The sequence below is a fragment of the Peromyscus maniculatus genome, chromosome 12, assembly GCF_049852395.1.
Source record: "Peromyscus maniculatus bairdii isolate BWxNUB_F1_BW_parent chromosome 12, HU_Pman_BW_mat_3.1, whole genome shotgun sequence".
In the NCBI taxonomy this organism is placed as follows: Eukaryota; Metazoa; Chordata; class Mammalia; order Rodentia; family Cricetidae; genus Peromyscus; species Peromyscus maniculatus.
Window position 1 is genome coordinate 49,169,981 of NC_134863.1, and position 26,664 is coordinate 49,196,644.

The following is a 26,664-nucleotide window of genomic DNA, read 5'->3' on the forward strand; positions in this document are numbered from 1 at the left end:
TAAGGTATGTGCATACAGTCTTGTAGTTATGAAAATAATTTAAAATATTAAAAGGGGTTTGATTTCATCAGTTTTGGTCATGAGTAATTGCCCAGCAGCATCATTTGTGAAAGAAGAGAGCATCTTCAGACTGGAGGATGTAAAAACCACAGTTTTACATCAATAGAGGTGTGATATTGGAGTGAGTGCCTCTGCTAAACCAATAGAAATATGCAAGGTGGAACTGTAGATGGATACCTCAGGATGCATGAAGACATACAATGTGTGAAGGCCAACAGGAAAATTCTACACACACACACACACACACACACACACACACACACACACACACACACACACACACCTGTACACTTGCTTATGTGTTCTCATTTTTACATCTCCCCCACCCACCCCCACCCCCAAATCTACTTTGTTCTATGGTATCATAATGTGTTACCATTAATTAATCATTGATAATATTCACTCAATGCTTCCCCTTTTCAAATAGATACTCCAATAATTGTGTGTTACGGAATGCTTTAGCTTAATAGTTTCATTTTACCTAAAGTAAATACAATTGACACTTCCCCTGACCCCCGCCTCCATTCTACACTCTTTGCTGCACATTTTTCTCAGCTTGTCCAGTCTACTATTGGCTTTTGAACTATGTAAGGTCTCGAGATCAAGACCATCAGACAATATAAGGCAGCACTGGAAAAGGCCTTAGAAGGCACCCTAGACTGCAGAAATAGTAGCCTCTGTTCATTCATGCAAGCACTCTGAGCTCAGAGGACCTCCTTACAATTGTTCCCACAAAGTCCTAAGTATCTCATTGTACTCTCTTTTCTGATGATTTCTCTTGTAATTTTTAGGTCGAGTTTCTCTAAGAAGTGAAATAAAGATGTGTTGAGGGCTAGCCATATACCATAGATATGCATGTATTCAGTGAAATAAAAACCTTTTCCTCCAAACAGTCGATGTGATATTTCTCCAAACTACACACTAATATTGGTGTCAAGGAAATAATATTCAATTGTGCTTTGTAGAAATGATATTATTTTTAACAGTTAATTCATATACATAGCCACACTGAAAAAAAAAGCTTCAACATTGGGCTCATTTGTTTTTCTGATGTAGTTATTATCATATGTAATAACATTTGTTAGAAAGTATTCTCATGCTCTTGATATATGGATACATGCATATATATATATATATATATCTTTTAATAAGATTATAGACACTTATACTTTCGTTAATTAAAGTTTTAGATGAATTACAGTAGTAAAAATCTTTGGACAGTGAACACACATTCACATTGTACCTTGACTGTTGTGTGATTATTTACTCAAACAGAACAGATGACTATAAGAAATCTAAATAAGTCTCTGTAATAATTTTGCCAATGAATCTATGACTTGCTTATTTCTGAAACTGTAAATAATTGGATTTAACACAGGAATTATGACAGTGTAAAATAGAGAGTCTATCATATCTTTATCATCTACTTGTGGAGATGCAGGGTGCACATACATGAAGAGAAGAGGGCCATAGTATAAAGACACAGATAAGAGATGGGCTCCACAGGTGGAGAAGGCTTTCTTTATGCCTTTATCAGATTTCTTTTTTAAGATTGTAAATAGAATAATAGTGTAAGAGACAAGGATAGTTGAAATAGTGAAAACTTGAATTGAGCCAGAGAAAATAAAAACAATTAAATAATTAAGAGATGTGTCAGTACAGGAAATCTTTAACAGTGATATGATGTCACAATAAAAATGATGTATCATGTTGGAATTACAGAAGGTTAATCTCAATAAAAAACCTTCATGAATTAAAGCATGAATAATTCCACCTACAAAAGACAGGACTATCAGACGTACACACAGACCATTAGTCATAACTACTGGATAAAGTAAAGGGTTGCAAATGGCTACATAGCGATCATAGGCCATTGCTGCCAAGAGGAAACATTCTGTGGTTGCACTGATATTAAACAAAAAAAACTGTAGCATACATTCAGATAGAGAGATCAGCTTGCTCTTAGCGAAGATGTTAAGCAGCATCTTTGGAACCACTATGGAAGATATAGATGCATCTACGAAAGCTAAACTTCCAAGGAACAAGTACATGGGGATGTGACGATGAGGGTCATTCCAAATGAGAGTGATCAAACCAACATTCCCCACAATGGTGATGAGATATATCACCAAGAAGATCAGGAAGAGAGGGATTTTCCACAATGGCTGGTGAATGAGTCCTGTGAGGACAAACTCCGTCAACAGTGTTGCGTTCTCCTCCATTTCCTCATGGGATGGTTCTGAAATGAAAGGCAGTGAATATAAAAGAGTTGTCTGCTGGAATTTTTAAATTGAAAACTGGAGATGTGGACTTGAAGGGAAGGCAAACATTTATCAGAAGGACCTTTAAGTTTTATTTACCATTATATAATAAACAAATTATTTAGATTAATATAAAAAAATCAATTTAATTTTTAAAAGCATGAGTTGAATACTATGGTAAGGAGTTTTAAAGACTTTAAAATATTTTTAGTTATGTATGTGTGTGTGTGTGTGTGTGTGTGTGTGTGTGCGTGTGTGTGTATGAATGTAGGTATTCACGGGGTCAGAAGGAAGTGTAGTATCCCTTGGAGCTGGAGTTATAGGCATTCATATGCCTGTAAGCTGTACAAGATGAATTGAGCTCCAGTCTTCTAAAACAGCAGTACTGCTCTTAACCTCTGGGCATTCTCTCAGGCACTGGATGTCAAGGATGTTAAACAATTGGAAGACACTGACCATTTTTGACTCACTCAAATGTTACCATAGGGAATAGCATTAGAAAAATTTTAAAATAGTTTTTTTTAATTAAATATGTGGCAGTAGAGAAAATATGTTCCTGGGAAGGGAAACTAGTGGGAAATATAAGTTAGAAAACAATTGTTGTTGTTGTTCCGAGTCTTCTAAACCACATCATATGTCTGAATTACTTCAGGACATTGTGCAAAATTTGGAATTTATTTCCATAGAAAATGACACCGTAATTTTAAAACGATGTTTAAAAGTCTGCATTCTAAAAATCTCCAGATGATACGAATGTTTGTGAGGTGATAGGACCTTGAGAATGGTGAAGCAGTGACAACATCAACTTTAAAAAAAGAGTAAATTAGAGTGTACAGTGACACATGGCACCTGTGTCATGGGCAGGGTTATCATGTGGTGACTGTACATGTGGTCATCTAGAACTGATAATGATGACTGGACTCAGTAGCAAAGCTGTGAGAAGTACATCATGTGAGCATGCCCTTGACAAGTACTTAGTAGGAGGAGTGAGCAGTGGTGAATATTGAAAACAATGGTGGGAGGAGCGAACGGTAAGTTTATGCGTGACTTGGCATGGCAGAGTACACCAAGAGAAGGCAATGGAGGCAAAAGAATAAATGCAAGATGCTAATACTAGAGAAGTTACAGCAGAGGTAGAGTTCATGTTTTGCTAAGCACCTGAGCCCTTTCCTGCCCACCTAGGCAGTGGCTGTCCACCACAGTAGAAGCCATGGCATTTGAAAATGGCTTTTACATTCTGACTGGGCCTAAATGTAAATTCACCCACCTAGACATGGTTCAGAATAGGAAGTGGGGAGACACCCAGATACAAAAGGTAGTTTCAGCAGCAAAGGCAGCACCACCCTGACCTCAGCCATGCAGTGCATCTGTCAATTTGACACACAGTGCACTAGGTCTAGCTACACTTACAGCCCCAGTGAGCTGCATGCTGGCTTCTGATTCTAGCTGTTTACTGACTATCTGGCTACTTGCTGTTATTGATCATTTTTCTTAGTAATATTTAAATCCCCTTACATTTCCATTAGCTCCAAATTTCCACCTAATAATGCATTTTTTTCTTGGTCACCAAAAGCACAGTTAGCTCCATTGAGGATCAAAAGAGACAAGAAAAGTTGGAAAAAGGTGGCCCATTCTTATAAGTCCTAATGCTTAAGAGTCTGAGGCAGGGGGATTCATTCTTTGGTCACAGAGCAAGAACCTGTATCAAAATAAATAAAACAACAACAAAAAATAAATTTAAACTAGATAGATGAACACTGTGGTCCTTAAGTGGGGACAGACACTAATAATGACAACATCAAACAAAATGTCAACAGTTAATTAAAACAGTGGTAGACAAGTGAAGGGAAGTGGAGGGCTGGAATTAAGAAACTCTTAGGAACTTCCCTGAGAACAGTTCCTTATATGTGACAGAGGGGGTGTCAGAGAATAAAAGGAACAAAGGGTAGCAAGATCCCCAAAGTGAAGCAGGATATTTTGGGGGTGGCTGAGGAATGCAGACAGTCCCCATGTGTCTACAGCTCCTAACCCAATGTAAATTTTGCCTATAGAATGTTTAGACATGTTTTAAATAAAAGGGTAGATTTATCAAGGAGATAAGAGGAAAGTATCAAGACAGCAAGAAGGACAGGGAAGGGATATGTGGGAGGGTAAAAAGAGAACAAAGAGGAGGAAGAGAAATAGCACAGGACAGGACGGACATGTCACAAACTAGGGGAGAGAGCAGCCAGAGGAAGACGGGAAAAGAAAGGGAGGCAGATGTCAGAGGCCCAGCGGAACACCTGATTCTCACTGCTGTTCTTCCTTAGCCTGCCCTGAGTATTTTTTTTTATTTCTATTTTTCTGTAAGTCAAAATACAATTTCCTAGAGAATCTGTGTTCGCATAAAGCATTGATTTTACAAGTTTCATGTTGACGATGTACATGCTGTCTCTGCCTGACATTTCTCTACATATTTTCATCTTTATTTTTGTTATGTCATTAATTACAATTAAATTTCTCTAGAAATATTTCTAATTTTATTTTCGTTTTTTTCCTTGCAAAGTAAAATTTAATATTCTATTCCATGCAACGCCAAATAAAAGAATTAGAAATTCTCAAATAAATTTGCATTTAAATCAAAAGTATGAAAAAGGGTAATAGCATCACAGAATGAAGTTCTCTACATATTTCCCATCCATTTATATGTGGGGTGTATGTTTGTATAAAGCAAACACATACACAGATATATCAGTGTATAAAACTTCATGAAACATGTAATATATTTGTCTGTATATGTATGTATATCCATGTAATATATTTGCATATATATGTATGTATATCTATGTAATATATACATATGTATGTATATGTGTATATGTGTACTGTTCTTTCTCTTTCTGTATATGTATATATAGTCTTCAAGTAAATTATTAGATGAAGATGAGAATATAGAGGAGTTAGAAAATGTTCCCAAATGAACAAAACAGTCACTTTTTTTTAAAAAAACTGGAAACTATTGCCATAATAGTTTGCTATGTAAGATCAACTTAATATTTTATCTCATCATAACTAAATGCTATAGTTGGTTAAGTAGTTGATAAAAAATCTCAAACCATAAGAATTCAGGTTAAACTATTTTGCTTACTTATATTTAATCACAAAATAAAATATACAATCCTTTATTGCTCTTTTTTCTACACTGATCTATAATCTGAAAGGGTAAATATAAAGTTAGTATATATTTAATAGCATTTTTAGCTCTTCATGGAGGCATGGATATTACAGAAATCATTTCTCTCTTACCTACATCCTGGAAGATGCTTCAGAGATCTTGACCAAGTTGGTCTTTCCGAAGCATAGAAAAACACAGTCCTACAGGAAAGCAGTAACATGGGAAGCAGTTCTTACCACAGTGGCTCATAGTGGAGTGTTCATTCTATAAACACAGAAAATGTTTATATAATTTTTCTTTTAACACATGAGTCAAGCAGATGTGACCCTCTGTGCCTTTGCCAAAAGAAGGAGAAATGAAGAGCCAAAGTTCCCATGAGTAGCTCAAGCATTCCCCAGGGAGAAAGCGCAGCTGCTGTGCTGGGCACTGTGGACTGGACATGTGAGGAGTCCAAATGATCCCACTGGGGCATTTCAGACATTTACACTATGAATATCTACTCATAGTGTCCAAATATAGCTTTGGATATAGAAACTTCATTGTATGCTACCATTTCTCATCCCAGTTGTTATTTCTGACTGGTTAGGCAAAATTTTATTTAAATAATTTTTTAAGGTTTGCCTACAATGTTTCATCATTATGTCCTCATATGAAGATGTTATTTTACTTTATTCACATTCATTCTCTTGGCCACTGCCCTCAGAATTCCTCCTCGTTCTTCCAGCTGGTATTCCTTCTTCTAGTTCCTCTCCTCTTTAGTCTTTCTGTGACATGTGCTCGATTTCCCTTATTTCCCACCTTGCCTTCTTCCTTTGTAATAACTGCTATTTACTTTCATGACCTACAAAGACACATAAACAAACATACACACAAATATGTATATAGATAAATTTAAATTTAAGTTCTGTATATAAGAGGTAAATACAGTATTTTTCTTTCTGATCTGGCTTATTTCACTTGACATAATGATTTTGAGTTCTGCACATTTTTATTCAAATATCACTTTTATTTTTTTGTGACTAAAACATTTCACTGTGCATAACTGTCACATATTTGTTTGTTGATGAGCACCTAGGTTGGATTAATTTTCTGGCTATTATGAAAAGTGTAGCAACAAACATGTACAAGTATCTCTGTGGCACAGTGCTTCAGATTCCTTAGTGTGTATTCCCAATCTCAGGATAGGTGAATCACAGTTTTTCTCAGTTGTTTGAAGAACACTCATGTATATTTCTATAGTGACTTCACAGGTTTGCCTTCCCACCAGCAGTGATTACGCTTTCCTTGTTCTGTATGTCTTCATGAGCTTCGGTGGTCATTTGATTTCTTGGTGATAACCATTATAGCTACAGTGAGATGGGGTCTCACCGTAGTGTTAGCTAAGAATGGTAAGTATTTACTGCCTGCTTGTATTTCTTTTTTGGAAAACTAACTGTGTAGATCATGTCTTCACTGGATGATTTGGTTTTATGGTAATTAATTATGGGGAAACCTTATGGACATAATATCTTGCTCTGAAAACTTCTGTCATATGGTTGTTTGAGGTAACCAAAATATGACTTGAGGAGAGCCAACATCTCTAAATTACTTCAAGTTCAAGCCAAAGCATGGCTGTTCTTCTCACACAAACTACAGTTTAAACTACAGACATGTCAACCTCCCTTAATCTAAGCTGTAATCTGATCAGGAATCCTGGGAGTAAAGAAGGAGAAAGGAAAAACTAGCACAGGACCTCAGGAGAAGGTGGACTCCATCCATGGTTCCCTAGCATGAGAGTCTAGCCTCTGAATTTCCTGAGCTCCTGTCTTCAGTAATTGTTGGTGGGCTCAGGGGTGTTCCTCACAGTAGAGTCACACTTTTGGACAGTTGCTCACAAGCCTTTCATCAACAAAAGACCAAAGTTATGAAAGACCCATGAGCATTGGAGAAACCAAAAAAAAAAAAAATTGAAATGTGGATTGTCTGCAGAGAGAGAAGCAGAGAGGAGGCATGTGTGGCCGAGGAGGTAGCATATGCATATTTGAGATTACACATGAGTTAGAAGCATGGTCAGAGACAATTGACTCTCCAAACTCAAAGGAAGGCTCTAGAGGATGTTTTAACACAGCAGGGGCATGTTCATCTTTTCCTTTTGACCAATTAACCTGAGAACTTGTCTATTAGTACTCATTCTTGGGACTGGAGGGATGATTTAGTGATGACGAGCACTTCCTACTGCTCTAGAGTATTTGAGTTCAGGTCAGTCCCCTACATCCACATGGTGGCTCCCAATTGCCTACATCTAGTTCCCGGGGCCCTCTTTTGGCCTCTGAGGCTATCAGGCATGTATGTGGTGAACAGTCATACATGCAGGCAAAAAGCTCATACACATCCCAATAAAAATCAATGCCCATTGAGAACAAGTACTTAACTTTTCTGTCACTTAGAATTGATATCTGGATAATGGAATGCATCCTCACATCATAACAGCATTGTTTTTAGTCTAGTTTTGTTTTTGCTGTCATTGTTTTCTTACTCTACTGACGAGAAAGGGGGAAATCAAAGGGCATTAGTTGTTTTTGGATGACTCAATAAGTTGCCTGATATTTTTATAATTTTACTAGTGATAAAGAAATATTGAGTTAAAAATAGAATATATGAAGAGAGGAGTCACTCTGAAGACTGCAGAAGAATCACATAACAAACTGATAGAGGCAGGTAGTTCTTAACCAAACCAAAATGTTACTGCTCCCTTCAATTTTGCATAATTATCTCCTAATTTTCTTTATTAATAACTTTCAACTATAAAAGTTCTATACCATTACTTCTGGTAGAAATAATCTTTCCAAACATATCCATTTAATAAATGAGCTCTTGGATCTTGTTGAAAATTAATTTGCATATACCTGGTGACTAATTATGTCTATCATGTGTTCCATGTATTTGTGCTGTTGTTTGACATACTTATACATATTTCATTAATTTTCTCTTCAAGTGTTTGTCAATTTTGTACTGGGGCCACTAAAGTTTCTTGATATGATAAGTTTATAAAACCTCTGAAATTGTTGGCAATGCCCTGATTAAATACTTTTACTTAATAGTTGCCTTGGTCATAGTGTCTCTTCATAGAAATAGAAGAGTGACTAAGACAAAGGGTTTAAGGGAAATATTTGAGTAGAAAGGGTGGAATTGGGGTGTGAGATAGGAGAGCAGGGTAAAGAAGAGAATATAGGAAAGGATAAGTAACAAAGGCCTGTTGAAAAAGTCATATGGAAACCTACTACTATAGAAAGCTTCTTAAAATGTATGTGGACACATATTAAGAGAGGCTTAATGTAGTCTAAATATAATAGCAGAAAGAATATCCCAGTTAGACAATTCATGATAGCAAATCAAAACCCCAGTACCGGACTTTAAACATCTTAATTGTAGAGTTGAATATACACAATGTTAAAGGTATCCCAAAAGTCTAAACCATATTTAAAAAGGCAGATGAAGAGGTATTACTTTAACCATGACACAAAGAGAAAGATCACATGCATGTGCTGTAGGCAGCAGAACTGGATGGGTGGGTCTGTCCTAGGGCTAGTACTCAAATGATCCCATCATAAAATCTAGATTCAAGACATAAAACTGAAGTATTTACTGTTTGCTCTAATATGTTTCTGTCTTGCTTTGTTCTGATCTTTCCTTACTACAGGAATGGGAATGTTTACTCTATACCATTCGATTATATACTGTGTGTGTGTGTGTGTGTGTGTGTGTGTGTGTGTGTGTGTGTGATTTACAGAAGTTCATAGTTAAAAACTTGTATTCAAGTTTGAACTTTTAAACAGTTCTTGGGATTGTTAATGAGTAAGGAAACATCTGAAGTTGGAATACTGAGTTTTGCATTGTGAGATTGTGAGCCTATGGGGATCAGGGGTGGAATGTGGTGATTTATAAGTTCTGTGCTTGAGTGTGGGCACACAGACTGACAAAGGGTGGGGCTATGATTTTTAACTATAATTGTTAACAGAATTTAGAATCATCTAAAATAAACCTATAGGTGTGTTTTGATTGTATTTCCAGAGGGTTTTTAATTAAGGTCAGGAAACTCATCTTTAATGTTGTTTTAGTTAGGTTGTCGTTGCTATGATAAAACACCATAAGCAAAAGCAGGAGGTGGTGAAAAGGTTTTATATAAATTTGCAAATAATGATCCATCACTGAGGTAAGTGAGGACAGGATCCTGGCAGCAGGAGTTTAACAGAGGCCATGGATGAATGCTTCTTACTGGTTTAATCTCCTGATTTGCTTAGTTTTCTTTCTTGTTTAAACCAGGACTACCTGCCCAGTGGTGGCACCACCCACAACCGGCTGGGCACTCCCACAGGAATAGACAACTAAGAAAATGTCCCACAAGCTTGCTTATAGGTCAAAATGATAGGGGCATATTCTCAACTAAGGTTCCCTCTTCTCAGATGATTATCTATGTAAACTTGAAAAAAAAACTCTAAACAACTCAAATATGAATCTCTCTCTGGACTTGGGTCTTTGATTGAATAAAAAAGAAAAGGAGCTGGGTGGTGGTGGCACACACCTTTAATCCCAGCACTCGGGAGGCAGAGGCAGGTGGATCTCTGTGAGTTCGAGGTCAGGCTGGTCTACAAAGTGAGTTCCAGGAAAGGCACAAAGCTACACAGAGAAACCCTGTCTCGAAACACCCCCCCCCCCCCGCCAAAAAAAAGAAAGAAAGAAAGAAAGAAAGAAAGAAAGAAAAGTGGAAACTCATCATTCATCTCTCTCTCTTCTTTGCTGTGAACACTATGTGAAGAGCTGTCTCATTTTCCTGTCACCATGCCTTCCCTACCACAACAGACCACACCTTCACACTGTGAGCCAAAACAATTCCATCAAACTGCTTGTGTCGGTTGTTGTGTTACAACCACTGAACTGTGACTAATACAAGCATCTCTACATATTTTCCAAATACTGAGATTTTATGAGAAGCTGGTTTAAAGGTGATGGAGTAATTACCACAGTTGAAGAAATGAGAAGGAAGCTTGGGATTCAGGCTGTGACACGGATATAGCTGGATTCTTTCTACTAGACTTACAGGGGGATTTGGGAGCAAAAGTCAGGGCAGGAGGTTTTAACAACGTCACTTAGCCACAAAAGAAACAGAAGTGAAGCTGTGATGAAAGAAATTTTAGCAACTGAAGAGATTAGGGCCATTAGAGACCCAACTTAACTGCATTAATTTAATAGAAAAGTGAATCTCAAAAACTGGACATACTACAGCCACCAAAACGTCCAGGTATAAAGGTGCTATTGGCAGTCCAACTCTAGAGCAGTTGTTTTCAGGGTCTTGTCCTATTTTTCAAGAAATTGATATAAAAGCTCTCACATACTTTAAAGTAGAAAGGAAAGTTTCTTTGAAGTAAAGCAGTAGAGAAGATCAGAATTTACTGCTTTGTGTGTTCTGGGGATTTCAGCTTTGGCAACAAGTACCTTAGCCCATTGGGCCATCCTACTGACCAAACAATTTGTTTATTATTGTATTACAGCAAGGAAAACCATGACAATTAGATGCATTTAGCAGAAGTCAAAGATAGACAGAGGAGAATAAAGATTCAGGGTGGGACAAGGGTAGGATTAGATATGCTCCAATTGGAGACTATTGCCTTTGAAAAGTGTAAACAAGTGAGACACTCAATATGATTGGTTAGGCAGGCATACTTAGCACACTCTGATCATAGGTTGGAAAGAAGAACAGAACTCAGTAAGCTGATAGTTATTAGTCAAGGCTTTAGTGAATTTGAGTGGTTGTTAGAGAAGTTGTTGTATAGTTTACAGAGTTATTACTAATGAGAGCAAGGCAGCTTGTTGTCTGTCTAACTTAAAAAGAGGTTGAATAATTGGTTGTTTATTGTAGATTGCAAATGACTTTGTTAGGCAAGATACTGCAAGTCGTAAGAGATTTATTCCATATAGTGTAATATCCTAACTAGAATAACAGACTCTGCTTTGAAATGTTGAAATTCTCACTATCTATGAGATTTGAGATGGTTATTTCACTTGTACCTGTTTTAGTTTCCCGACATATAAAAGTGAAATACAACTCACTTTATAGGAAAATGATATTTAAGTAAATTAGTACAATCATGTCCTTGAAATGGATCAAAGTCAAAGGAACAATACATTAAATGCAAACTTCATATCCAATATTTATCTCATTATCTTATATCTTTAAATGACAAAATTTAATAAGCTAAAATTGATATTTGATCAAAAATAGAAACTTAAGTTGTGTAGCACTTTTAAGATATAGAGTCCATTGAAATAATGCCAGGGGAGGTACAATTGGATCATATAATAGATTTATTTCTGGCACTCTGGGGCACGTAGACATTGGTTTCCCTAGTAGCTGTACCTGTTTGCACTCCTAAGAACAGTGAATAAGTTTTTTCCCCACATCCATGCTACAATTAGTTGCCATATGTTGTTTTGATTTCTTTTGTTTTGATCTTTGCCATTTGACTAGGGTAAAAGGAAACTCTAAGTAGTATTAATTTGCATTTCCCTGATTACTGAGTATGCTGAACATTTATTTCTCAACCATTTGTATTTCCTCTTTTTTGAGAAATTTCTTTTTAGTTTTATGCACCAATTTTTAATTGAGTTTTTTCTTGGTGTTTAGTTTTCCTATTATATAGATACTTGCTCATTAATGTACCTTGAAGCTTTATTCACAAGAACCAGGAAAATTGAATCAACCTAGATATCTATCTACTTAAGAATAGATACCTAAATACAATAGAATATTGGTTAATTATAAATGAAAAGTAGCAGTCCAGTCATCCTTGTTCCACATCTAGTATCCTCCTATGAGTGAGTACATACCATATTTGTCTTTCTGAGTCTGGGTTACCTCACTCAGGATGATTTTTTCTAGATCCATCCATTTGCCTGCAAAGCTCATGATGTCATTGCTTTTCTCTGGTGAGTAGTATTCCATTGTGTATATGTGCCACAATTTATTTATCCATTCTTCAGTTGAAGGGCAATCTAGGTTGTTTCCAGGTTTTGGCTATTACAAACAATGCTGATATAAACATAGCTGAGCAAGTGCTCTTGTGGTATGATTGAGCATTTCTCTGGTATATACCCAAGAGTGGTATAGCTGGATCTTGGGGGAGATTGATTCCCAATTTTCTAAGAAAGCGCCATATTGATTTCCAAAGTGGTTGTACAACCTTGCATTCCCACCAGCAGTGAAGGAGAGTTCCCTGAGTTCCACATCCTCTCCAGCATAAAGTGTCCTCAGTGTTTTTGATCTTAGCCATTCTGACAGGCGTAAGGTGGTATCTCAGAGTTGTTTTGATTTGCATTTCCCTGTGCTTAAGGGATGTTGAGCAATTCCTTAAACGTCTTTCAGCCATTTGAGTTTCCTCTGTTGAGAATTCTCTGTTTAGTTCTATAGCCCATTTCTTAATTGGACTGTTGGTCGTTTTGATGTCTAATTTCCGGATGGAGCGAGAAATAACCATTCTAAGTGAGGCAACCTATACCCATAAATCCATGTGTCATATGTTCTCTCAATATGTGGATTCTAGATTTTACTCTTTTGGAAGTATATATTTAAATTTGAGTGCCCATAGAAGTCAGGAAACAAGTAAGGAGGACTGGGAATTGTATTTAAAGGAAAGGGGTATAGAGTTTAGATAGTATGGAGTAGAAAGAGGAGCTATGGAACAAGAGTGGTTGGGTGGAAGATAAGAAGTAGGGTAGAGGAAGGAGTGTGTAACTAACAGTAAAGACTTCTGAAAATGCTGTATGGAAACCTACTAATAAATAAGCTTCCTAAGATATTATATATACAAATATAAAAAGGTCTCACATGAAGTTACTGTATTTTTGGGGACCTGGGAGAATGGAGCCGATAAATGAAGTAGACTAAACTCTCATGCAATAACCAACATTATTCAGAGCATCAGACAATTGATACTCTGAGGGTTAAGGGGAGTCACACGAGTAAGGTGTGCAATCACAAGGGCAAACCATATGGCAAAAACCATGTTTTTTCCATTGAGGCATATAAACAAATAACAATAGCCAACTGAGTTGTAATGAAGTAAACTTACTTTTATGTGCTACACCTGGAAGGAACGTGAAAACACATTCCAAAAACAGTTCCATGTTCTGAACAAACTGAGCTCACAATACTCTTGTCTTGTTTTCTTGGGCTTTTCTCACAGGCATTAAGAATCCTTGGCATGTAAATCCATCCTTGAACCATATTCTGACACTGTATAATAGTGTTTCATGCATGTATGGAACCAAAGCCACTCTTAGACACCAGACACCATCAAATTAAATGTATTAATTTAAATTATTTCTTTTTAAGTAATTTCTTTTCAATTTGTTTGGCAGTAAGGACACATAGAATACCCTAAATATTATAAGCCTGTAGTGGTATTGTGTTCCCCAAAATATTGTGCATGCTAATAAACTTATCTGGGGTCACAGAACAGAACAGCCACAATATTAGACATAGAGGATAGGCAGTGGTAGCACATGCCTTTAATCCTAGCTTTCCAGAGGCAGAGATCTACCTGGATCTCTGTGTGTTCAAGGATACAGCCAAGCATGGTGACTCACACCTTCAATCCTAGGGAGTGATGACAGAAAGCAGAAAGGTATATAAGGCGTGAAGTTCAGAAACTAGAAGCTTTTGACTGGTTAAGTATTCAGGCTTTCGAGCAACAGTTCAGCTGAGCGCCATTGAGATGAGGACACAGAAGCTTCCAGTCTGAGGAAACAGGATCAGTTGAGGAACTGGCGAGGTGAGGTGGCTGTGGCTTGTTCTGCTTCTCTGATCTTCCAGCGTTCACCCCAATAACTGGCCTCAGGTTTGATTTTACTAATAAGAACTTTGAAGATTCCTGCTACATAAGCCTTTGCCATTGCTCTTGGAAATCTTTCAGGATTGGATAGTGGGACTCTATAATCAAGATGTATACTAGGGTCATAGGTCATGGAGAAATAAAGTGGATACCAAGTTGGAAACTTCAATCCTACTGACTTGTCTATATTGCTGGAAAGTTTTACTTATGCTATCAGGGAAGAAAAAAATAATTGATAATCTCACACAGCTGTGACCTCCACAAGCTACAATAACAGGCCTGGCAAAATCTGCCCTCTGGTGCAATTGTGGCATGACTGTTACGGGAATAACTATGTTCTGATGGAATTTAAAGCCCTTTCTGTGAAACAGAATTCATGCCTCATACTGTTAACTGGACCCAAACTGGTGAGGTCATAGGCCCTGGGGAAGAAATCAATACCATTATTCTACTAAATACACGCAGCAACTAGTCTAAACCTATTGGTCAAAATTATGCCTATAAATTAGTGCATCTCTCAACCCTCACCAGAGTTCATTTTTTTTATAGTAGATGGTGATTAACACTAGAAATCCACAAGTGGTCAGCATGTAGAAGAATAAGAGAATAGTCTTATTTTTAATGAGACACCTATATCACACTCTTTAGCCCTAAGGCTCAAGGATCATCATGGAAGAAGGAATGAAAAGGTTGTAAGAGCCAGAAGTTATGGGCATCTGCAGTGAAACAGTATTTGTTGGGCATGGCAGGATCGTTGCACATGGCCTCATAGCAACTATGATTGCATATACATAAACCAACCAAGACCTCGAAGAGATCATGCCAGCCAGGGGGCCAACATGGGTGGTGGAGGGGTTATTTACCTGAGAAGGTATTGTCATTTGATAGCTGATGAAGGAGGGACAGTAAGTTTTCTCCACGGATGCAGCATCGTAAAAGCTACCCATGCTCTAACATGTGGTCCAACATATGTCCACATATAGGCAATAGTGAGTGAACTCAGTGTTCAAGAGAGAGAGGAAACAGGGGGGGGGGAGGGAGGGAAAATTTGAATTGGTGAGGGAAAAGTGGTCATGTGTATGGATAGTAAAGAGATTGTGGGGGAGGCAATGAGACTGGATTTAATCAAAATACAGTGTATATTAGTGACAAAAGGCTTTTTTTTCTTAATCAGTAAATATATCAGCCTGAGGACTAGGCTTGCTGGCATATACCTACAATTTCAGAGCTTAGGGAGGTGATGGTGGAGTTTAGATTTGGCTATATAGTGAGAACATGTCTCAAAAAATTCACAAGGTTTGCAAATTGCCAGTAACAATGTACAAAAACAATACGGCAATGAGGCAAATGTTAATTTATTTTAACAAACATATAAGACATAAATGGTATATGTTAATGGGTTATCATTTTAAGTTATAATACATGTTCAATGTTTAAATTAAGTTAAAGACACTTACTAAAGATATTATCATTTATTCATGTTAAAATTTCAAAATTCCAGACAGGCAATGGCAGCACATGCATTTAATCCCAGCACCCAGGAGGCAGAGGCAGGCAGATCATTGTGAGTTCAAGGCTAGCCTAGTCTACAGAAGTAATTCTAGGATATCCAAGGCTACACAAAGAAATCCTGTCTCAAAAAAAATTCAGATTCCCTTCCCCGTTCTGAATCTTAAAGTACATTTTTGTTATCTGTATGGACCCACTCTATTCTGAAATAGCACAATAGAGCTGCTTGGTCCCATCTAGCTGTAACTCATTCCCCATTGATCTAACTTTCCCCACCTATACCAAACTCCTGTCCTACCAGCCTCTGGGAACTACCATTCTACTCTCACTTGTGTGGTGTCAATTTCTTTGGATTATCCACAAGAGATTTAGCCGTACTTGTCATTCTATGTCTAGCCTCCTTCACTCAACAAGTGGTATAGTTTCATTTTTAATACATAATAGAGGTTTGTCTATAAAGAATTGGATATGTACTTTTACCCTCTAGATGGGGAGCTAAGGAAGAGATGGATAGTAACCATGGTCTTTTCTTCCACTACCTGCAAATTCACTCTGGTTATCTTCCTACACAAGTGTCCCAAGGAACACAATGTCAGAGATGTCTCAGAAAACAGATCTGTAGGATGTGGTCAGACTCATTGTAGGTAGTGAAAGGAATGAATGTGATTCTGGTTGATTGAACCAGGTCCTCCCCCTCTTATCCACACATCCCAATATATCGAAATCTTTTTGTTACTTTATGTAATTCATATAGATAGTATTTTGTATCCGTTACAATTCTCAACTAGGTAAAATAAGAGATGATGGTATAGTCAAGTGTGGAACAAACCACATACATCTATGAGTTAACTCTAGTAATAAGGTGTTTGATTTACCTTCAAGATCTCATTCATTTATATTCAGTCCATCTTCAATTAATGCTGTTTGATTCACTGGAGATTTGGAATCAGGCTCTCCAATAAGGAGTCTCTACAGAAATGCGCAAATCAAGCCAATGAAATCCCTGTAGAATCAACAGAACGTTATCCTGCCCTGATGCTGGCTAATTAATGACACTGACACATGTGGAAAGAAGGTGTCCTAGATATTCAAAATTATTTCCCCAATGTTTTAAAGACAATATATTTATTCTGAATATCCTAAAACTAAAAGATACATCATATGGGAAGCCATTCATATAAAATGCATGTCCATAAACTCAAAATATGAGGGTGGATTTTAATTTACTTAGAAACATAAAGAAATCTAGATGTCTAAAGCACTTCAATGTTTTTTATTGTTTTTACAGTTTATCTACTTAATTTTCATGTGTCTAAATTGAACATATTCTGGCAAGATATAATGAGATATTAAATAAGTTATCCAGTCGATCTGACTTCAAAAGTACTACAATTTATAAGCAAATGTCCAGGTAAGTTATTAATGACTCTGTAAAATAATTTGAGGATGTGCAGTAAAACAGATTTCTGATTCAGGGGAATATTTGTATTTTGTACTAGAGAAGGGAAAATGAATTTTCAGTTGTTTTATTCTATTAGATCTTCTAAATAAAAAATAACTTTTGAAAACTACACCTAAATATTTCCAGTTGATTTCCCTATTATGCTGTGGTAAAATAATAAAAGATAGGTCTTTCACAGTTCTTTAAATATCTTTTCAAAACCCTTTAAGTCAAAGGGATATCATAAAATGATATAGATCTGAAATTGAAATGTCTTATTTTATTCATTTGATTATATCTTTTAGTATAAGATGATAGAAAAATTAATCATATTTTGTGTGATTGAGGAGCAAAATAGTATGTTAAGTTCAGTTTAGAAGAAAGGTCATTTAAATGCTAATTACAATGTGTTCCTTTTTTAAAAAAAAAATACAGTTTGGAAAGTTTAAAATCCTAAGCAAATCACCATTGTTTCACTGTGATTATTTTAAATGTACAGAGTCTGGGTCTTGGAAAGGGTTTGAATGTCCTTAAACCACCTATTTGATGGTTTTATTTGTGAGTTAATTAACATAAAGCAACTTTCAAAATAAAATAATTAAGATGCCTGCAGAAAAACTACAATATGATCTTCTCCAAAATGTTCTACCTATAATGTGCTAAGCCCAGAGATATTTATTATTTCATATGGAAAAAGATAATTGCATCATTCTTTGAATCCCATACTGTTTCTGCCTTAAAACACTACAATGTTATACTGGTCGTACTACAACAGTATACAATAATAAATCAGAGTGATCATTGAAATCCAAAATATAGTAGATTAGAAACAAATGACTTCATAGATTTCAATAATCCACTAAGTGGAAATCGTCTAACACACTTAACAAGAAATGAAGTTATTGGTTTCTTCTGAATGAGTTGGAGTTATATAAGTTGGGTATTTAGAATGGGCAATATTTATCTGGGAGTAGACACTTTGCCACACAGTCTCATGTTAACTATACCTCTAAGAGCCTTAAAACTAGAACAACTGTTAGGATACTCAGATAATGAAGAAAGCCTGACAAATGAGATGAGTAGGAACTAGGCTAGGTTAAAATCAGTATAAAAGTGATTTGTAAGTAAAAAGATATAATGTAATGATGCTATATATTCTTACACTGCCTTAAAGGATTAAGAAATTCTGAAAATATCCAAATATTACTTAATGTGGGAAAACTGCAAGCTGGAGAAATTCATTTATTCCAAACCATCCTGATTCAAGAGCTAATTAATTTTTCATCATTATTTGGATCCCATAATACAATACTTAGAATGATTTTTGCCTGGAGAATGCTCTTATAAGAACTTTCACCTGTGCGGCGGTGGCACACGCCTTTAATCTGAACACTCTGGGAGGCAGAGCCAGGCAGATTTCTGTGAGTTCGAGGCCAGCCTGGCCTACAGAGCGAGATCCAGGACAGGCACCAAAACAACCCCAGAGAAACCTTGTCTTGAAAAAAAAAAAAACAAACAAAGCAAAACAAACAAACCTTTCAAGATGGGAAATAGCAATTGACAGACCATGAATTTGTTCTTGGGTACAGGCTAGCTCATGCAGCTGAGTTTCACTCTAGGAGTTCCACAGCCATTTCAGGACAGCCCCTTGTGCACTATCTATGGGTAATTTTGCACAATGACCTAAGCTAGGCATGCTGCTCTTCAGGAGACAGGAGAGGATGATGTATAAGTACTTCTACATTCATATTGAAATTAGATCTGGGAAATTAGATGAATTCTGCTTGTAATTGCAGCTGAATTATTTTATAATTTTGTCTCAGCACAGATCAGGAATGATGAAGGAAAATCATTCTTTGACAACAGAGTTCATCCTGCTTGGATTCTCAGATCACCCAGACCTGAAGATCCTCCTTTTCCTGCTGTTCTCTGTCATCTACCTGGTGACCATGGTGGGAAATCTTGGGCTGGTTGTCTTGATCTACATGGAACACCGTCTTCACACACCCATGTACATCTTTCTGGGCAACCTGGCTCTCATGGATTCCTGCTGCTCATGCACCATCACTCCCAAGATGCTAGAGAACTTCTTTTCTAAGGACAGAAGGATTTCTCTCTGTGAATGCATGGTACAGTTCTATTTTCTCTGTTTTGCTGAAACTGCAGACTGCTTTCTTCTGGCAGCAATGGCCTATGATCGTTATGTGGCCATATGCAACCCACTGCAGTACCACACCATGATGTCCAAGAAGCTCTCCTTTCAAATGAGTATAGCCACTTTCCTAGCCAGCAACTTGCATTCCATGATTCAGACAGGCTGTCTGTTAAGATTAAATTTCTGTAAATCAAATCATATAGATCATTTCTTCTGTGACATTCTTCCACTCTATAGGCTCTCTTGTACGGACCCTTTTATCAATGAACTAATGATATATATTTTTTCAATGCCAATTCAAGTCTTTACCATTACCACTATCTTGGCATCTTATTTCTGCATTCTATTTACTATTTTCAAGATGAAATCGAAGGATGGAAGAGGAAAAGCATTTTCTACTTGTGCATCCCACTTTCTTTCTGTGTCAATATTCTACATCTGCCTTCTCATGTATATTGGGCCATCTGAAGATGGTAATAAAGATATACCAGTGGCTGTATTTTATACAATAATAATTCCTTTGTTAAACCCTTTTATTTACAGTCTGAGAAATAAGGAGGTTTTAAATGCTGTTAAGAAAGTTATGAAAATGTATAGTATTTTAAAAAACTCTTCAGCACCTACAGCACATTAATTTTAACTCATTAAAATAACTTTATGAATATGAAATACAGAAAATTGAAAATGTGGTTTATATAAAGTGTTAATTTTCAAATCATTGGACTGTATTTATTAAACAGCACACAAATACAGTTCCAAAATAATTTGTCAACTATTAATCTGAACTATATAACAAGAAAAAAATGCTTGCATTCCCACCAGCAGTGGATAAAGCACAGGGACAAATAGCCAAACGAATGGAAACACATGAACTATGAACCAAAGGCTGAGGGGCCTCCAAATGGATCAGTCCCTCTGAATAGGTAAAGTGACCACCAAGACATTGATATTGTAAAGTCAGTAATGGAAGAAAGTATAGGAAAGTTCAATGAAATTCTGAAATCCAAGGAGATATTCTTGAAACTTAGCAAGGCAAAGGTTTTTTTTTTTTTTTTTGCCATTCAAAGTGTTTATATTGAGAGTTAACCACATTATTACTAGGCGAGATAAGGGAATCTCATTTGATATACTTCATTGTATTTTATATTAAAATTCACGGATTCTGATGTTTCTAATGCATAGAAATGTAGCAGAATTTACACCTTATACTTTAGTAATCAGGCATGTTATTATCTGTTATGCTTTGCTCATTCCAATGTCAGAAACAATACTTATATCTATGTCTCAAGCTGAAGTCATACATGACTTAGAGTATAAATGAAATTTTGCACAATCTTATGGGAGGAGAGGTTTAAAATAAATAGAATACAACCAGGATGGGAATTAATTGAATATCATTTAATAGCACCAGGAGCATTCATCTGTAAAATTTAGACACCTATTTGGTGATGGGAGAGTCTTTGCAAAAATATGTACAATATTCCTGATAGTTAGAATAAGCTTTTATCTAATGAAAACTACTAGGTTTTGAATAATGCTCACTCGTGGATTAAAGGTGAACTTTAAGTAAAGCTTTGACTGAATTTGAATAAAGGAAACAATGGAATGACTGTAGTACTAGAAATTTATATCTGAGTGTCATGTTGGTCAGTTGCATTTATCAATACACTACTATCTTTGATTGTAACAGGAAAATCCTCACATAAATTTGTTGTATGGAAAAAAATTGTATATTCTTCTATAGGTTTTAATTATTCTGCCCTTGCAGTTTGTTTTAGTACAAAACAAATCTTCACCATGCTTCTGACTGTTTCCGATGGAAGTTTCTGATGACTGTTACTATATATGTCATACAGTTAAACTGTAGTGGATAATTCTGTTTGTTCTTGACATTGAACCTAAAAGGTTAAATTGATAATCGTTTGTTTAAGTACATACAAAATTTCTTTTTAGCAAATATGACAGTACCCCATTGTGTGGCTGTTGTATGGTCTATTTATCAAGTTCCCAGGTGTTCTGCATTTGTTTTGCATTATTTTCAATGAAATTTGTGCTCAGTTAACATCTGATTACATATACTTTTAGAGAAATGTAAGAATATTTCTAAGTGAAAAAAAATTTGCAAAGTGTAATTAATTGTGTTTTCAAATAGATTGTCTATTATATATTAATATAATATGCTCGTTTGAACATTAAATAATTAACACTAAAAAAAAGAAAAAAATGAACTGTTCTATTCTTTCACTATTCTCATGAAATTTTTCTTTACTACTATAATTTCAAATTCAGTAAACTAATATAATCCAGAAATTGAATGGTTTAATGTGCAATATTCTTTGGTTAATTTTATTTATCTAATGGAAAAAAATTTGTGTTATTTTTCCAGAATGTTCAAATCTAAATTTTCTAGGCATTAACTTTTTTCAGAAATGTTTCCTTCTCTTTTTCCCCCTTTTGTAAAGCAAATACAGTAATAGAGAAAACCTACTGTATAAACTTAGTTGTCTTCCTTCAGAATATTTTTATTAATATCATGAAATTATTAATAATATGTAAATCATAGAAATTTTTAGATTCTTTTACTCATTTCCTCAGCTTATATTAGATTAGTAGATACATAAGCTAGAAGTTTTAAACTTCAAATTTGTGGCCTCATTTTTCATTAATTGTTATTTCACACATACATGTGTTTATGCATATATGTATCTATATGCATAGGTATACATATTTGTATATATAAATGCATATTCAACACACATATAAATTCCTAAATATGTAAATCCAACCTTCTCAGTCTGTATAACATTACTTGAATGTATGTTTTTAGGAATGAACATCATGTAATGGTAACCAAATGTTACCACTACTCTTATCTGGGTGAAACTATTTTCCACATTCTCAGCACTTCATAGTTGCTTGAGGTTTCTTTGTATAGGGTTGAGACCTCCTAGCCTTTCCTCCATGCATGATAACATTGTTATTAATGGCATTAGATTGTGAACAAACAAATTGATAATACAGAGTTTGATGTTAATACATTAATACAATACTATTATCTGTAGGCTTCATTTTGAATTTTAATCCATTTTTCCATTAATGTCAATTTTTGCCCATGTTTCAGTTTAAGAAGTCAACTTGCCTTTATTTATTTTTTTATTGATTTCACTTCTCACTTTGATAATATCCTGGCGTCTATTCTTCCTGGGAGACTTTGCTTCTTCTTGTTCTAGAGCTTTCAGGTGTGCTGTTAAGTCACTAGTGTGAGATTTCTCCAACTTCTTTATGTGGGCATTTAGTGATATAAATTTCCCTCTTAGCACTGCTTTCATAATGTCCCATAAGTTTGGGTATGTGGTGTCTTCATTTTCATTAATCTCTAGGAAGTCTTTAATTTCTTCCTTAACCCATTGGTGATTCAGTTGAGCATTATTCAGTTTCCATGAGATTGTAGGTTTTCTGTAGTTTTTGTTGTTGTTGAAATCTAACTTTAAACCATGGTGGTCTGATAGAACACAGGAGGTTATTCCAACCTTCTTCTCAGCATCCCATGGAACTTTCTCTAAAATTGACCACATACTTGGCCACAAAGCAAATCTCAACAGATACAAAACTTGCCTTTAGCTGTCAACTCTGCTTAATTTCTTATACAATGTGGCAGGGCTTTAGACTGTCCTTGTCATAGATGATCTTGACACTTGAGAAGAGTTCTGCCCATACATCTTATATCATTTTTATTTGGACCTTTCTCATATTTTTCCATCATTAGATTTATCTTTTTGGAATAGATTATCATAGAATTTAAGTATGCTTATTCCCTTAAGGGTACTTGCATCAACATGACTTACTGCTGTTGTTCATAGCTTAGCTTGTTTGACTAAAAGTAAGGATGCTTGGTTTCACTAATGGAAGTTGTCTATTTCCTTCCCATACCATTCATTAGAAAGTAAAAAACAAATATACATAAAATTTAAAGAGAGGGGACTTATATGACTTATTCCATAGAGGGAGGAGTATCATAAATTGTGGAAATATTTTAATATCAGATCAGTAATTACGAAAAATATTTGAGAGAAAGAAAATGCCCTGTTAGAGACACACAACACATCCTGGCATCTCCATGGATTGGGGGAATAAAGGTGTGATGCTGCGGGGACAGAAACAATAGCCTTGAGCAGAAAGCCATATGAGAACAATAAACAGCAGACAGTACAGGTTTTCAACAGCAAAAAGAACCTGACATTAGCACTGGAACACAGCAGGAAGGGCACTCCTCCAGTCAACCCCTCCCCTCAGCTGAGCCACAAGCAAAAGAGAAAGGAAGGTCTCTGTCAGTGCCACCACAGCAGAAACTGTGATTTGTAAAGTAAATAATAATGGGAGACCTGAAATTTCTCTCTGCAACAAGAAGGCACAGGAAAAGGAATTCCCTGGTTGCTAGCTCGCTCACTGGCGCTAAGGTGGGTTTTTTTTTACTGACAAATGCATAGCTAGGGTGGAGGGGTCAGAACCAGATGTATTTTTATATCTCCTCTGCTGTTTAGTATCAAGACATGGGACCACGCACAGTATTAGTGTGAAGTCAGGAAACCAGTAGAAACTTGGGTGCAGAATCACAAATCTATACAGCAGGAAGTGGAGCTCTTTTGCAGAGGAAAGTAGAGGGTGCTTCTGTTTGGGAATAAAGGTTCAATGTCCAGGAAGATGAATGAACTGAACTATGTGTGGGTAGTGGAGGGGCCTGTGGCAGAGACTGGCATGACTAGACAGTGAGGATCACTCAATCCTTGCTGCCTGTTCCATCAGTGCAGATTGCTTTGGTTTTGTCACCCAGCACACAGAGCCCCAGAGACTTTGGGTAGCAAAGCATGTGTTCTTTATGCATCCCTCACATCTTTGTTTAGGCCAAATGCCACTGCCTCGAGAGAATATCAAAGGCTCTTCCTCTGTCATGGCTGGCAGGAATGGATTTAAGATTGCTTTTCTACTCACTGCGTTGCCAGGCTCACATTTGGAAATATAAGTTCATCCCCGCTGTGGTTGTTGTCTTTATTCATGGCCAAGGCAGGCAAAACAGAGCAAGGCCCAGCATCCATGGATGCTTCTTTGGGTTAACACATCTGGAACATTGAAGCAGCATCTTAGGCCACCTCCATTCCTGTTCCTTGTAAACTTCAGAACTAGTATCTTGAGAGAAAGAATCAAAGTGTCTTCTACTCTATATTCTTATAAAGGAGTGTTGGTAATTATTCTTAATTTTTAAAAATTTTTGTTTGCTTTCTCTCATTATTATTTTGGTATTTTCATTCCACAGTCTTGGCTGTCCTCACCTTGTTTTATCTCCCCTTTTGCTTTTTTTGTGTCATATTATTATATTCTTAATTTTAAACTTCATTGTTTTGCCTTTGTGGTGGCTTAAATAGGAATGGCTCCTCCCCCCCAAGAAACAGTTGGAAATGGGAACTGTGCACTCTGAAAAGATGAGAAGGCAAGGCCATAGATAATGGAGTCTCTCAAAGTTAGGCTTTCTATTGCTGTGAAGATACACCATGACCAAGGCAACTCTTTTTTTGTTGTTTGTTTGTTTGTTGGGACAGTGTTTCTCTGTGTTGTTTTGGTACCTGTCCTGGATCTTGCTCTGTAGACAGGCTGGCCTAGAACTCACAAAGATCTGCCTGGCTCTGCCTCCCAAGTACTCGGATTAAAGGCATGAACCACTGCCTCCTGGCCCAAGGCAATTCTTATAAAGGAACACATTTAATTAGGGCTAGCTTAGAGTGTCAGAGGTGTTTGAATGCTTGGCTACAGGGAGTGGCCCTATTAGGAGGTGTGGCCTCGTTGGAGTAGGTGTGGCTCTTCTGGAAGAGGTATGTCATCAGGGGGTAGATTTGAGGTCTCAGAAACTCAAGCCACACATAGTGTGGCATTGTCTTCCTGCTGCTTGTGAACCCAGATGTAGAACTTCTCATGTTCCAGTACCATGTCTGCCTGCATGTCACCATGCTTTCTACCATGGTGATAATGGACTAAATCTCTGAAACTATAAGCCAGCTCCAATTAAATTAAATATTTTCCTTTATAAGAGTTGTTGTATTCATGGTGTCCTTTCACAGCTGTAGAAACCCTAAGACAGAAGTTGTTACCAGGGACTGCAGTATTGCTGTGATAGACCTGACCATACTTTTGTTTAGAGGAATGTAGATTTGGGGAGTTTGGATTAGGAAAGCAGTGGAATGCTTTAGTAGAGCTTAATGGGCCATCCCTGTAGGAGCATGGAAGACATGGTACTGAGGTTGATTTGAACAGTAGGGGCCTGGTTCAAGTGGTTTCTGAGGATAAGAATATTAGTATGAGGCCTAGAGACTATTCTTGTGAGATTTTGGGGAGGAATGTGGCTGCTTTTTGCCCTTGTCTGAAAAGTTTGCTGAGGCTGAATTGAAGAGTTTTGGATAATTGTGTTGGCATAAATTTCAAAACAGGCTAGTACTGACTCTGTCATGGGGTCATTAGTGTTCATTTTTTCAAAGGCCTATAATGAAAAGGAGCAAGCTGACAAAGGAAAGTTACAAAATGTATAATTTGAGGATAAAAGGTGCACCAGGAAGTGGAATGGAGATGAATTCCGTGTTCAATGAGATAAACAGATTAAAGCCTGGTGCTAGATAGAATGAAGGGAGTGGTGACCACAAGGAACAATCCCACGCAATTAAGCTTCCAAGTTGTGAAAATGAATTAACATTTCGGTCTGGGTGTGGTAGTTCATGCCTCCTTTCATCTCAACACTCTGGAGGTAAAGACAAGCAGATCTTTAAGTTTTAGGCCAATCTGGTCTGTAGAGCATTCCAGGACAGCCAAGCTTAGGCAGTGAAGGAAATCTTTGAAAATGGAAAGCTGGTAAAGATGTATTTGAAAGAGGGGGCCATGTTCCAGCACCAGCAAGCAGCAGAACTTGACAGTTTCTGCCATATGGCTCTGGCTTTAGAGGTAAAGGATAGTAGAAAGGGGTTATTGAATCTTCCTCCTCAACTAAGGAAAGCCTGTGAGGCCAGGCATGTGTCAGGGTATCTCTTCATGGAGGCCTAGTGAGGCCATGGATGAAGCTGTAAAGGTGAAGTCTAGGTTGCCATGGAGACCCCAAGATGTTGGAGAGGCCAGAGTCATTGGATAGCTGCCAAGGAAAGCTGCTAATAGGCAGTGGAACCATCCCAAGGGAAAAAAAA

The 26,664-nt window shown here is 36.7% G+C and overlaps 2 protein-coding genes across 2 annotated transcripts; one reads left to right on the forward strand and one right to left on the reverse strand.

Moving 5' to 3' along the window:
- Positions 1-1,226: 1,226 nt before the first annotated feature.
- LOC102908470 (olfactory receptor 5H19) lies at positions 1,227-5,711 on the reverse strand. The gene is made up of 2 exons (XM_006981586.3): positions 5,607-5,711; positions 1,227-2,299 (listed from the first exon to the last, which is right to left on the reverse strand). Exon 2 carries the CDS (start codon positions 2,280-2,282, stop codon positions 1,356-1,358), a length of 927 nt encoding a protein of 308 aa, XP_006981648.1. The 5' UTR covers positions 2,283-2,299; positions 5,607-5,711; the 3' UTR covers positions 1,227-1,355.
- Positions 5,712-19,127: 13,416 nt separating this feature from the next.
- On the forward strand, positions 19,128-20,081 carry LOC102908784 (olfactory receptor 5K17). Its single transcript, XM_006981587.2, has one exon. The coding sequence runs from the start codon at positions 19,128-19,130 to the stop codon at positions 20,079-20,081; it is 954 nt and encodes a 317-aa protein (XP_006981649.1).
- Positions 20,082-26,664: the final 6,583 nt, after the last annotated feature.

Excerpts from the sequence above, each read along its gene's own strand:
- LOC102908470 (XM_006981586.3), bottom strand. The coding sequence starts at position 2,282 with ATGGAGGAGAACGCAACACTGTTGACGGAGTTTGTCCTCACAGGACTC.
- LOC102908784 (XM_006981587.2), top strand. The coding sequence starts at position 19,128 with ATGATGAAGGAAAATCATTCTTTGACAACAGAGTTCATCCTGCTTGGA.